The sequence below is a fragment of the Botryllus schlosseri genome, chromosome 11 (assembly GCF_051294905.1).
Source record: "Botryllus schlosseri isolate E-star chromosome 11, Bs_hap1, whole genome shotgun sequence".
NCBI lineage: Eukaryota > Metazoa > Chordata > Ascidiacea > Stolidobranchia > Styelidae > Botryllus > Botryllus schlosseri.
The window spans coordinates 21,256,550-21,270,813 of record NC_137246.1 but is presented as its reverse complement, the minus strand read 5'-3'; the positions used below and the strand labels follow the sequence as shown (position 1 = coordinate 21,270,813).

Below are 14,264 nucleotides of genomic sequence, written 5' to 3'. Positions count from 1 at the left end.
TCTACTTTTAAAACTAATTATTTGAGAGCTTTCACACCTTCATTATTATGATGGGCCTCTCGAGAGACGAAACTCACCAACTGCTTTCCATGATAACGAAAAACCTCTATATTCAATGGTGATATCACTTTTGAACTCCACGATGAGCGAATTTCCTTGCGTTTCAAAGTCAGGCGGCGCGAGGCTACCACAGAACCTTTTGTTGCTATACTGGGTAATAATATGTGATGAAGAGTATTCGTAAAAAATATGTATAGATTGTTTGACATACCATCACGGGCACTCCGTTTTGCACATCATACACGGTCAAATAATCGTAAGCGCACAGCTCATCATCGTTAGATTCTTCGATGGAAAAGAGCGGGTTGAACTTGACTGCTATCAACTGTTAAATGCACATAAATAAATAAAGATTTCGTATCGACATCATCAGTACGGTAAGTGCCTTACCGAGCCTTCCGGGGCGGTGACGTGCCAGGTGATGCTTGAGGAAGCTGGATATCGTCCAGTAGGGCTATAATTCGGGGATGAAATGGTCCCAGACGTTTGGTTAGTGATGTTGTAAATCGCTATAAAATATACACAAGAATATTGATACGTTGTAATGTTCTAAAATTGGGATCATGATATTCGAATGTACCTTCCACCGATTCCGACGTTCCATTCGTCACTGCCAAAACAAGGTGATAGCAGTCATCAGATTTGATACAAGTGATACTTTTGTACTAGGAATTTTTCAAATACCTTCCATGATCCATTGCGAATAAGACGATAATTTGGTGAAGACATCCACTCCTTCGGGTCTTCCGCAGCTGGTCTGTCTCGATACGATTCCAAATTGCATCCATGTATTATTGCGAAAGCACATAAGGGGTCCAAAATCGTTCTGCAGTGATATGGAATAATTATTGTGTGATGTCTAGGATACGTGCAAGGTACAACGATAACGAATGTCTTACGGAGCAGGCTCCTATTCCCCCGTTTTCCGGATCGCCAGCGCATATCATGTTCTCTTCGTTGAATACGTAATAGCTTAATTGTTCTTCGCATACGGAACTATTCAGGATTGGAACTCGGCCCTGTCGTAGGCTTGTGGATCGATAACTTCCATCATCTAGCAAAGTGAAAGTTGGTAAATAAGCGGAATTAGGCCTCTTTCGATGGTCCCATATCCTTACAATCAGTAACCGTTAATTTATAGAATGCAGCTCAGTATCTTGAACTTGAACTTAGATTTTCAACTAAAGTCTCAAGAAATAATTTCCATTTCAGCCTGGACTGGAATTCTGGAATATGTAACTAATCACACAAGTTACACGTGACAGCTAGGTATTGAGAAGTGATGTACGTACGGGGTACGGTACGTACACGAATTCAACGTCAGGCAATATACTTTTAGCAGTATTTATATCGCGGTATACCTGTTACTCGGTGATAAGCATCTAATTTGTTGTTTAATAATCAACAACAGCAACGTCATTTTACTCGGTTGAATTTGCGTATCAAGCTAATTGAAACCGGATTGAACAACATAGTCTACCTGTACGTCCCCAGCCCAGTACCACGCATTGCTCGCCCACTGCTGGCTCGGTGAAATCGTCGCTTTGTGCGAAACATACAGGCTGCACGTATGACGAAAACTCGATCGACTTTTGCAATTCCAATATGGCGATGTCGAACTCGTATCTACTATAGTACGAGGACGAATATCTGCAACAGGAATTTAAGAACGATCTGTAACATGTGTTGAAATTTCGCGGCACGTTTCCAAATTGATACTCGGTATATCGAAAAAACTATAAACTTAAAGATATCATGATATGTATTGAGATCACATTTAACGCTAATGGTTTTCGTGCGATAACTACTAAAATTGTTGTATAAAGGCATACATTGGGCCTGTACGTATATATTTTCGTATATAAAAATTGTTTATTTATACGTCAAACACGCCATATTTACCTGGGGTGAACGTGTTTACTAGCAACACGATACATTTCGTCTTCGTTGTAACGAGTTACTACATCATGATTTCCCACCACGACGACGATGTAATTCCTGAAATAAAAAACATACAGGGTGCCTCAAATTTGTCGGAAATGTTTTGTGTGGAAAATAAATTACGAAATGAAGACCAAGGGCCATCATAGGCGCATATTGTGACTGATCTCAGAAAGATCTCAAAAAGTTCCAGTCACAGAAATATATATTTGAGGTACCTCGATATTTCAATATTATAGGCTACTTTGTTTACTAGCATACAATATAGATTTAAAGATAAATACTCGGACTCACTCTGATGTATACTGGACGCATCGTGCCGCAGTAAGCACCCAGCGGTGATTAAGTATCGTCGCCTCGCACCGGTACGATAAATACGATGATCCTTTGTAATTCCATCCGATATAAGCCTGACCGGGCCAAGATCCATTCACGGCAATAGATCCTCCCACCACCCTGGCATTCTGAAAGATATATTATGCAATCGACACATGACGCGCGTAATCTGAGATCTAATTTATATGTTGCTGCTCTTACCCAGTTGAATTCCGGGGCAATATCTTGTCGCCCACATTCGACTGGTTCTGGTCGAGCTGCAATGAGATCAATAGACTTGTAAATCCTTCGCCTAGGCCTTGGTGCATCATCGACATTCACTACACTTTAGTACTTTAATACTTTATGGAGTATTCGCACTGTGTTCATATATATGTAGACATATATATACGATTGTACATTTTACAATTATTCTAGATATGTAAGAGTGCATGCGCGGGTCAAGCAGGCATATCCTCTTGCATACTCACAGCATATCTTCTCGTCACTTCCGTCGTCACAATCACTGCGATTGTCGCATTTCAAGGCTCCATTAATGCACGAGCCATCCCAGCATCGGAACTGATCGGCGGAACAGGCAACTTGAACAGTAAAAACCATTATATGCCTTTCCATAGTGATTTAGTATCAAACAACCACGCCAGCTAATTGGGAAATTAAGACGCTCAATTGGCTATACTTTCTAAACTTGCATCAACACATATACTATCCCAGTGATTCTTTACCTGTGACCAATTAGTAATTAACCCCGAGTGGGTGAAATGTAGAATTTCTAGGGGTTTGTTTATTTGATCAAATTCATTCAATACGCTGACAATAAAATCTCGCGATCATGTAACAAGTGACGGGGGTAATTGAAAAAGGTAGTGTTCTTATCGGATGTAATGATATCAGTAAGGTCAAGAACCACTGTTCTATGTGATACATATTACATGAGCGCTAGCACATATCGAATATTTATAACACACACCCACTGCTTCCCATGATATATTCAATGATAGCAGACTGTCGCGGGAATCAAGATTCATTAGTACTTGATTTGTAGTTGATTCGAATGCGCGAATCGACTTGTCACGGATTGCCACCGTTCCGTCGAATACCTGTGCGGGAATCAGAGATAACGGCGATGCTCGCGTTACCAAAAATGAAGAGGAAACTAACCTGGCGATCGGATGTCGAGTTGCCGTCGTAAATCGTGAGGTAACTGTTGTAAAAGCTCCGGTCGCTTGGCACTTCGATGCGTATTATGAGCATCTAGAGAATGGAAGGAACAGACGTGAGAAGAATACAGTCACTGATTGCACACACGCGGAATCATTTTTAAGTTTTAACCAAGTAAAATTAGAATATTTTGACAAATAAAAGACTTTTCGAACTATCATATACGTTAGTTGTTGCACAATACAATATACAGACTCGATACAATGCATTTTTGATGTGATGCCAATTTTCATTGACGAAATATTTTGATCCCCTTATATTTTGATCCTGTTCATGGAAATGTATGTAAGGCGTTAACTATCTGGATGTTCTGATGATTGCGCTAATATGTATATAAATTTTCGTAGAGCGGAAGTTGAAGTATATTGAAAAGTCGAAACCGCTTGATCATCCAATATAGTAATCAGGGCGCCTAATTCGTCGGGGACCACCATTGTATTCGAGTCGAACTATTATAACATTCATGTATCACATACCGTGTCAGGCGGGCCTTTGAGTAGCCACGAACAGTTATTTCTCACATAACTGCCGCGTTCGACAAAGTCCGAGATTCCAGTAGGATACAGCACGGATCCCGTTTCTCCTTCGTGTACTTGCAATGTGTCGCAACCCTGACCTGAGTCTGAAGGGCAGATATGAAAACAACCGGTTTTCATTGAAAAACTGACTAAGACTTCCGGCTCTCCAGAATAATGGAATTATGTACGGCAGGGGTGTCAAAACTCAACTAAATCGCGGGCCGGTATCAACACTTCCGATTGCTCGCGGGCTGCACCAAAATTCTTCAATCCCAAAATACCTCAAAATCCATGCTTTTATTTTTCGTTTGAATACTTGATTAACCAGCCTATAACTGTACTACATAATATTATGGATCATATGGGTTCTATTCTAGCTGCAACTGTATTCGCAAACAGTGGAATAGGAAATTATAAGATGGTTGGGCGGCTGAATGCAGTTATAAACCGATAAAACAGTGGCTCTAACGATGACATAAGTTGGCATATTTCTATGCTCCCATCGTTTTAGTAATATATTGGCATCAACGCTGCGTATGCGTTGTGAGGAATGCAGAAGATTGAACTGTAAACGGGAACGTTGAAATTTGCTTCATATTATTATGTCACGATTCGGGTTTCTCTCAAGGCTGGAGACCTCCATTATATATTTCCATGTAACTTGCATATAAGGGTTTCGTATTGGCGTTTTCGCTTCTGTGAATAACTAGTTTTTGATAAGTGAAATGAATTAGCACGTTCTTTCTTTCTCGGAATCGGGTGTCAATGTCAGCGACCTGCTCCTAATGGTGACTAGCAACCTTAACATAGTAGTTGGGTGGATATTATATGGCCTATAAACAATAAACATACTCGACATGTGCTATCTTGAAGGACTACCTAATGGAAGTAGGCCTATTTGTTAGAAATGTGCTGGATATTACACGCATTTTTCAATCTACTCAGAATTGCTTCGCGGGCCGGATGCGGCCCGTGGGCCGAATGTTTGACACCTCTGGTGTACGGTGTTTGCATTTATTTTAAGGATGCCAAGTCTGACATATATCTCATGCGGAAAATATGTGCGTTATATGTTGATAATAACTCACTTGTGTCGTCGATCACTGAAAAAAAAAGCAAAAAAGGTCGTTTGATGTCAAAAGGCCTTCCCGGGTACAAAGTTTCAAATCCCTACCAGCTTGAATACTGTCCAGATACAAAGAAACGTTGGTAAAGAATGTTCTTTCCCCACATCTGCCAGTCCCGTGCGATGTGACGCCATGCTGTACCCATCTTCCTTCCTCAAAACACGAGAGCGGTCCTCCGGAGTCGCCCTGAACCGCAACAACGCATGATGTCACGATTGAAAATACAGAAGGGACAGTACAAATAGACTGTGCACTAGAGAAAATTTACAAATACAAAATTTTACCCAACACGCATTTTGCCTGTCGTGTTCGTGGTGACCGGTGCAAATGAAGTGATCGCCGTTGTTCCCGTTGCTATCGGCGATCTCTGCGCATTCCGCGTCATCTAAAATACGCACGTGAGCTTGCTCCAAAATATCCGGCGAGTCGGAATTCCAGTTTCCGTCTGAACGTTTTTGAAAGCGGGAGAATTTCAGTATCAATCGTTCACCAAACGAATTCATCAGAAATTTACCGTTTATTCCCCAACCCGTAATTATACAGGTGCTGTTGACTGGCGGGCCCGTTGCCCCGGGCCGTGGAAGGCAAATCGACTTGTGCCACTTGGATGAGAGATCAACTGATTCGGCGAGTTTCAGCAAAGCGATATCGTTTTTGTATCCATCATAAGGACTGTAAAATGGGTACGCAAACCTTTAGCGTCTCTACCCCAAGACGGTGCTAGAAACTCGACGGTGGACCAGATTTGAATAATCATAAAAGTTCATAGGTATCACTTCACATTTATTGTAACAACGTTAGCGCATGGACAGGACCGTAACTGCCGCACCCATCCCCACCCCCACCCCCACCCCTTGATCGAACGGGGCCCAAAATTATTTCGTGAATTTATATAAATCTGCATTTCGGCATCGGTCATTAACGCGCCACGACGCATTAAGAAGTTTTAAGGTCATGTAACATGCGACTCCGAGAACTGTGCCAGAACGATCGGCAGCGAGAAAACCTTGGCCGAAAAAGACTGCCCTTGTGCTGACCGAAAACTTCGATATGTTCAATTGTCCATAGGAGCCTATAAATGACTGGCGCCAAATGTTCTTGTCCTGGCAATCTACAACACAAATGTCATCTCGCAGGGAAAAATTATTTGCCAGTAAAGAAATACCAATTTGAAATCGTGTGTGCCTTTTAGTTTAGTACGTTTGGGCGATTTTAATATCTTTTGACATAGCAGGCATAGCAGGACACGAAATAACATCATGTAACGGAGTTATTATACCAACGGCCCCACCCGAATAAGTTTAATTATTAATTACGGGCGATACATTTTCCAAGGCCACCCCTCACTCAGCGCTACCGGTGAATCTGATAACATGGGCAAATAGAGGATAAACATTTATAGTAGCCTAATATATATGTGATTCCCGATATTATTGACCGATTCAATCATGAATCGTATAACTTTTTCGCGCAACGCCCGATTCGCCGAATGAAACTAACCCACTCTAAAGAATATAACAAATCTCGCTTACAAGTTGAGTTTATCACCCTATGGGGGGCCCAAGACCAACGTGTTTTTTTTAGGGGGGAGCTGACGAAGTGCTGTTACGGCCCTGCGTATGAGTTAAGAGAAAAAAGCTGCTGCTTGCCTGTAAGATCTGTGAATCATAATGTTGGAAACACTGATCGTTCTCTCGTGTGATGAATTGATCGATTTGTCATAATCGCCCACGACGACCTCGTACATATATGAACTAAATGAAGATTTGAAAGTTCACCGGTTGGTTACAAATTATTTGTATAATTGAAACCTCACCTCGAAATGCAATGCGCCGCGGTTAAAACATATTTGTCGGAGATGAGGGTGCCACCACAAGCGAATGAGCTAGAGCTTGAATAATAATATATATACTTCCGATACAAGCCGACTTGCCATGGCCAAGATCCGTCTCGGGCATGGTGTCCACCTACTATGAGCGGTACCTGTCAAAATATGTATGGCCGTTAGAAGCGCCTTTTCGAAGATTAGTTTATAAGTAAAGGTATGCAGTAGGGATGGTGTGAACCTCTGAAAGGTTCGGGTTCGTGTGAACGCGAACCTTTTTGAAAGGTTCTGTGTGAACACGAACGTGAACCTCGTGACGTCATATTGCTAATTCCAACTCTATCTTTCAATGAAGTGATAGCCTATATTAATGTACATTGTACACGATACCTAGCGAAGACCCGGGCCACATAATGTCGCATTGCTGTAGTAGGCTACATATTGGCGTTTTAAACGTCGGTAAATGTATCAACCGCGGTTATCAAAGGATATAATAATCTCATAAAATCAATACATTCCGTCGCTTTGCCAACAATTTCGACGAGGATTTACCATGAAATATAAGCTTACGCCTCAATGGTCTTAGCCAGACCGGACAATGTGTTCGGAGTCTGAGTATTGCTACATTGATGTTGAGCAGAGTGTAAGACGGGTTTCTATGCTCGCTACTGATACCATAAACAACAAGTTATATAGCAGTAGCCAGCACCTTAATCGAACGAATTTGGTTTTAATGATACAGTAAAGATATGAAGTCAAGATTGACCCCGTACGCCCGCTCGATATTTTACATCAGAAAACGATATCAATGTCATTGATCGGTTGAATAAGCATCATTCGCTGACTACGTATATCGCTCGTAATGTTGTGTGATTGCGGATCAAGCTCACAGCGGAGAGTCACTAAATATTCAAAACGGAAAGCTGAATATTTCGAGAAATTTTTGGTAACAAAAAACAAGTAAAACTTTTAAGGTTGTCATGGTGCATGCTCGTTTAGTGTTGATTTTTTATGCTGCAAGCGCCATGCATAGAGTGACCCGCAGTTGAAATGCAATAAACTTGAACCAAAGATCTTATAATGAAGTGCAAATTACAATTTACCAAAAAGGTTCACAGTGCAGAACCTACCAAGGTTCTGTTGTGAACGCGAACCTCTAAATTTCCGAGGTTCACACACAGAACACGAACGTGAACCTCACGTTCACACCATCCCTAGTATGCAGTCTTATTAGAGAACACGAAATCATGCTGGAATTGGTAATGGGCACATTTTCAAAATCGCTGTTCGGGTACGAACGTTTTGAACAATCCTGGTTTTGAATCTTGTGTTGATATCTGATAAACTCGCTATTATTTCTCTCCCTCTACTGATAAATTGCATTTACCCTTGAACAACCTTATAGTTTCCCACTGTGTTAATGTGTTGAAGTTCTACAATCCCTTAATCGTCGAACACTTCCATTATATGACTATATTTCATCAATACATGATTCGCGCGTTTTGTCACAGCACCCCGGCCACATTGTAAATAGCTGGTATAAAACCGGGGTTTATATTGAAATTGAAGACACTCACAAATGGAAATTCAGGAGCGATTTCTGGCTTTCCGCAAGCTGCAGATCCTTCCGATGCAAGAGCTGCGAATTGGAATTCAAATTTTAAAATGTGAAAAACCAGCATTGCACGAATTTAACGTGAATTTCTAATTTCGATGAACAATACAATGGCACTGAATCAAAAGACTGACCGCACTGGAATTCGTCTTCATTATCTGGACAGTTCATCACCCCATCACATCTTGCGGACTCGGGAATGCATGACTTATTCCAGCATCTCATTTCATCAGACTCGCAACCCTCTATATACAATACAGAAGCGATCCATTCATAGATTACAGTAAGACTTTATCAAACAAAATGACTTACGAACTGCCTCCCATGATATCGAGAATCCTCTGGCGCCGACAGAATAATCACTTTTGAACTTCACAATGAAAGAATTCCCTTTCGTCTCAAAGTCCGGCGGAGGCAGATGACCACAGAATTTCTTGTTTCCATACTGCGGCGAATAGCAAGTTATCAGTTTGATATAATCCAGTGTTAGCTTCGAAGTACATACCTTAGAAGCTGAGCTCACTTCCCCGTCATAGACAACGAGATAATCATAACTGCATTTTTGGTCCGTATACGAGTTCTCGATATAAAATTCCGAGGAAAACCTCACAGAAATCACCTACCGCAAACAGAAATATCAATGGTAATATTTGGTTATGTTAGGTGGAAGGATTACATCACGGGTAGGCCGCATTCGCATTCGCGGGACGCCCCATATAAAATTGGTATACTAAGTTAGAATTCAATATTGGTAGTTGATTATTATATAGTGACCGACGACATGGAAATATTGTATTTGTATATTTAAAACAGAACATTGATTTGATTATAACGATACAGTACACGCGTCAAAAACATTGACGAGAATTTTTAAGCTGGTCGTCCTCATTGTCAAAATTGTTGTTGGTTGGTTGGTTGTCCCTATTCTTAGAACTGGATGTAAATTTGAGTCTGTGAGCAGCGATATGTTCATAGATTTGCTGAATGTACTTTTGGTTTAAATTCAGGACACACAATGCTGGCTGCATCCAGGGTTGTAATGACTCGAGTCATGACTCGACTCGAGTCAGACTCGAGTCACGTTTTTATTGTGACTCGACTTGACTCGAGTCATTTTGCTGAAATGGGAAAATGACTCGACTCGACTCGAGTCAATATTTGGATTGACTCGACTTGTACTCGAGTCATTACGCATGACTCGACCCAAGTCAATGACTCGGCTTATTTTATATGACTTGAAGATGAATAAATTTGCGAATCGTAATGGCTAGTTCAACACATCTGACGAATTCTGCCGACATCGCTATTTGTCACCACTGCTTTCGTTGCACTCGTCTGATATCAAATATGCCGCCGCAAAAACGACAGACAATGGTACCATCGTGTCCTATATGGAGTCGACACAACCAAATCTCACACCTCAGAAATTGATTCACGTCACAATTTCGATTTGGCTACTGGCAATTTGAAGGTCATTTTTGACCGGCTTGGCGAGCATTAAATTTGGTAAAACGGGTATCAATCGAAAGCTGACTCTGCACTGCTTACGGAAATATAAATGTTATTCCGCTCGTGGCCCTGGAACCCCCACAATCGGCCTCGAATTTTTCATTGTTATGGAGATAGGCATTGGGACGCAACAATGCTGCCTGGCACTTTTGCTCTTGAACTACTCTCTCGTTTCACCAGACAGCATTGTTGCGTCCCAATGCCAATCAGGGTCGTACCAACCCTGCTCTCACTCAACAGCCATGCGATTAGGCACATCCTCACTGTCAATTACTTGCGCGCATTAGTTGAAGCATTGAAAAATTCTATTTTAAAGCGTTTTGCAGGAGTGTTTGTAAATGTGAACATGATCACAACTGATTAGTCTTTGGATTGGCCTATCGGTAATCCCAAACCGTTTGGTGAAACCATCTTCTTCACATCATGCGTGTTCGATCCGAAATTTGCTTCCATTAGCTTATGGACCTGATAAGAGACTGATAAGCTCATGTGTAGATTTGAAAACGATGATTCTTTGCATTTTTGGGCGACTCGAAAGAATGAGTATCCTATGCTCTTCAGTGTGGTTCAAAAATGCTTATCAATTCCTGCATATAGTGCACCAGTGGAACGTGTATTCAGTAGAGGTGGATTTATTCTAAGGCCATGCCGCTCTAATGTATCTGAGGATCTCCTTTCCACTTTGGTATTTTTACAGTGTAACTCATCATCATTGATGTAATCTGCTGTCTGTGAAAACACACAATATACCCTCTGTCAATTTGAGGTTTTGTTAGGTATGTGCATTGTGCACGTGAGTAATGATGAATGGCTAATGCTGCGTGATGTTTGTAGAATAGCACTGTTCAAAAGTAACTTCTTTTTTATTTTACTCGGTGGCTACTTGATGAAATTGTTACGTTGCATAAAAAGAACATTTAATCTGGCTCAATTTTAAAAAGTAGAATCAATGATATGATTGGAGAAAATTTTGGATTTGAAAATAAATGAAGTATTTTTAGTGAGAAATTCTTTCATATAATATAATTACATATTAGTAGTAAGCCGACTATTTTTTCATATCCAAAATATTCTACTCTAATAACTTCATTTCTTCTAGTTGGAATTTGCTATGAATCATATTTTTACACAATGTAACAATATCATGAGATAGCCGGTAAAATTCGAAAATCTCTATTTGTAATTAATCTAAAATTTTCTTTCATAGCATTGCTTTTTACTGGTTGGAATTGAGCCAAATTTGACTTTTTTAGACAATCTAACAATTTTAAGAAATAGGCGGAAGAAGTAGCCAAAACTCTGATAGGGACAAAATGAGCATGTTTGGCAAGCTAGGAATTCGATATCACCCAAGCAGGATTGAAATCATGAGCTGAACATGACTTCAATAGTGTGACTTGGACTCGACTCGAGTCATAACACTATGACTCGGACTTGACCCTTTAAACGGTGACTTGGACTCGGACTCGAGTCGGTGATGAATTGAAAATGACTCGACTTGACTCGAGTCAAAACCACAAAAGTAAGATTGACTCGTGACTCGGAACCATGTGACTTGGTTACAACCCTGGCCTGCATCATAACCAAGGTACCTTTAAATACGATCCTTCAATATATAAAGATTATCGATATAAATACTTCTACACATACAAAGAACGAATCCACATAACACACTCGCGAATCAGTTTTTCCAATTACAGTACTAAAAGTAATAAACTTGCTCGTGTTGCCAATCTATCTAATCTAAGTCATTTACGTTTCACTTTCTATTATGTTTACTCATTGAAACCTTACAAAATGCATGGATTTCAAGGTTCGGCTATCGCGCCATCAATGAAACAAAAAAAAAATACTATGGTAAGAAAATAACTTATCATTATCATGTGGCAATATATAAGGGAAAAGTTGAATCAAGTAGCCGCAGTAATTTGATTTTTAGTACGCATTTTATGAATATTTTTACAACGTTTCCTGGGGCTTTCGTGGTCCGCACAAAAAGGTGTAGCCCACCCCAGGATTACATGTATACCTGTCTTTCGGCGACGATCACGCGCCATGTTATATCAGCAAAGTTCGGGTAGTTATGTCCCGCGTCATGATTAGGAGTCGAAATATTTCCGGACGTTTGATTTCTGATGGTATATTCAACTGAGAATGATAAAATATACAATTAGAGCTGCGTGATGGGCTGTAGCAGAAAAAAAATCGTACTTACCTTGGCCTAGGCTGTGAATTCCGTTGTTCATTACTGTAAGTTGGAATTTTTAAGTAAGTCTGTGTAATATCAACTTTTATATTAATCCGTACATACCGTCAGAAATGTAAGGTAGCATCTTGAACACGTCTGTATATCCCGTTGGTTTTCCTGTGGTACCACACTCTATGGCAAATGATGACAATCCAGCGACTTCCCACGTTCCGTTTCGGAGGTGTATGGCAGGTCCTCCAGAATCCCCCTAAATATTAGTGGGTTATTATAAACAAATGGAAAGCATTTCGTTGAGATAGCAAATTCACTCTCTTCAACAAGACAATTTTGTCCAACTCTATCAGATGGGATCATATGATTATTTTTACATATATTGATTATTATAATTGTTCTACGCAGGCTAGTAATAATAATGTTTTACCAGCAATATAGCATTGTTCGTAAAATATAAAACCCTAATAACTATGGAAATCAGGTTAAGAAAACTTATCGAGCTGAGATCGTGACCTACCAAGCAATCGATCAACCAATTGTGGTGAAAAAACGATGTATAGTGTTATTGTTATTATTGGTATCAAGTAAAAAAAGTCAACAGCGTCATAGCGCTATATAAACAAATTGAATACCTACCCAGCATGCACTCGCTGTACCTCGAGGAAGACCAGCACACAAAATTATATCCGGCATTTCTTCACCATAAGAATAATAACCAGAATACGCCTTTGAGCAAATTTCTTGTGTCGTCACAGGCGCTCGAACTTGATGCATGATGTGAGGGCTCGTGCGGTCTGGAACATCTGTGACACAAGGTTCATTTTCAAAAAGGGTTCATTATTGCCATGCAGGTGATAATATTACGTACTTGTGACTCCCCATCCTGTTACCACAAGGACAGTTCCGGGCTCGGGAGAAGATTGTGGAAGGCATATGGGCTTCACCCAGGTGGTGATGTTAACGGCTGGGAATAAGTGCAGCATCGCTATATCGTAACCTTCGAAAATGCCGTAGTACGAGTCACTGAAACACGGGTAGTCGTGACAAAACCGGTCGCGTATATGCATACTATCATTTCATACTCGTATTCAGGATGCATGAAAATCCCGTTCGTTGATACTGCCTGTTCGCGTTCAGTGTCGTTGTCGGACATGTCGTGATCACCGAATGTCAGCAGAATCTCTTGTCTGAAAGCGTGCATACTGTATAGGTGTTCCAGCAGTTATTAGAAGCGTCATTCGTACTTTCCGGAGAGGCAATGTGCTGCCGTTAGCGCCCATTCATCGGAAATCAGAACGACGCCGCATTGAAATCTCCATTCTTCGGATCCCGAAGAACGCACTTGCATGTTTCCTTGCCAAGGCCAAGACCCTTGTTCAACCTCGTAGCCTCCTACGATACGTGCGTCCTGACAACGATGGAACAGGTTACTCGACCCATTGATATCGTTGGTAATTTAAGATTATTGGTAAACATAATGTACACCGATGTTAAGTCAAAGTACATAATTTCCGACCCTGGCGTTTTTGCACTCAACGCAGCAAGGCAGATTCAACGGTCATTTCAACATGCGACTGTAGCGAGGTGGCGTATAGTTGTACGATGCGCAGCTGGAACACCAATGGGTTACGAACCCAAGTCCGACTGGGGACAACTGTAGAGTATAGAATTCCTACTCAAGGCTTATCTAGTGCTATGTCGCTGCTCGCCAACCAATCCGCGTAAACAGTGTGTCTACGAAGCAGCCGATATCGAAGAATATCGACCTCTTGTAACATGACCAATCTGGTCGATAATTAAGTTATTTGAAGAAGAATATTTTCCGCAGATGTGTAGGTGTACCGTTCACGGCTGGAGACAAGGATAGTGATTTCACTGGAGGATCAGGCGGCTAAAAGGCCATAGGCCA

The 14,264-nt window shown here is 40.9% G+C and overlaps 1 protein-coding gene across 1 annotated transcript in view; it reads right to left on the bottom strand.

The window, feature by feature from the left end:
* The window catches only part of LOC145450188 (ovochymase-like), a 34,645-nt gene that overhangs the window by 13,479 nt on the left and 6,902 nt on the right, over positions 1 to 14,264 (bottom strand). The window contains exons 8-38 of the mRNA XM_080328693.1: positions 13,600 to 13,763; positions 13,438 to 13,542; positions 13,224 to 13,378; positions 12,992 to 13,158; positions 12,464 to 12,608; positions 12,368 to 12,400; positions 12,182 to 12,300; positions 9,149 to 9,262; positions 8,956 to 9,088; positions 8,778 to 8,888; positions 8,606 to 8,667; positions 7,020 to 7,186; positions 6,853 to 6,957; positions 5,718 to 5,875; positions 5,488 to 5,648; positions 5,251 to 5,389; positions 5,165 to 5,179; positions 4,035 to 4,180; positions 3,499 to 3,591; positions 3,308 to 3,437; positions 2,808 to 2,918; positions 2,539 to 2,594; positions 2,296 to 2,465; positions 1,963 to 2,058; positions 1,541 to 1,710; positions 960 to 1,114; positions 745 to 886; positions 641 to 670; positions 451 to 569; positions 272 to 385; positions 78 to 210 (exon numbers count right to left, since the gene is read on the bottom strand). Of these exons, the coding sequence (XP_080184819.1) occupies positions 78 to 210; positions 272 to 385; positions 451 to 569; positions 641 to 670; positions 745 to 886; positions 960 to 1,114; positions 1,541 to 1,710; positions 1,963 to 2,058; positions 2,296 to 2,465; positions 2,539 to 2,594; positions 2,808 to 2,918; positions 3,308 to 3,437; positions 3,499 to 3,591; positions 4,035 to 4,180; positions 5,165 to 5,179; positions 5,251 to 5,389; positions 5,488 to 5,648; positions 5,718 to 5,875; positions 6,853 to 6,957; positions 7,020 to 7,186; positions 8,606 to 8,667; positions 8,778 to 8,888; positions 8,956 to 9,088; positions 9,149 to 9,262; positions 12,182 to 12,300; positions 12,368 to 12,400; positions 12,464 to 12,608; positions 12,992 to 13,158; positions 13,224 to 13,378; positions 13,438 to 13,542; positions 13,600 to 13,763 (3,718 nt within the window). The remainder of the gene's footprint in view (positions 1 to 77; positions 211 to 271; positions 386 to 450; positions 570 to 640; positions 671 to 744; positions 887 to 959; positions 1,115 to 1,540; positions 1,711 to 1,962; positions 2,059 to 2,295; positions 2,466 to 2,538; positions 2,595 to 2,807; positions 2,919 to 3,307; positions 3,438 to 3,498; positions 3,592 to 4,034; positions 4,181 to 5,164; positions 5,180 to 5,250; positions 5,390 to 5,487; positions 5,649 to 5,717; positions 5,876 to 6,852; positions 6,958 to 7,019; positions 7,187 to 8,605; positions 8,668 to 8,777; positions 8,889 to 8,955; positions 9,089 to 9,148; positions 9,263 to 12,181; positions 12,301 to 12,367; positions 12,401 to 12,463; positions 12,609 to 12,991; positions 13,159 to 13,223; positions 13,379 to 13,437; positions 13,543 to 13,599; positions 13,764 to 14,264) is intronic.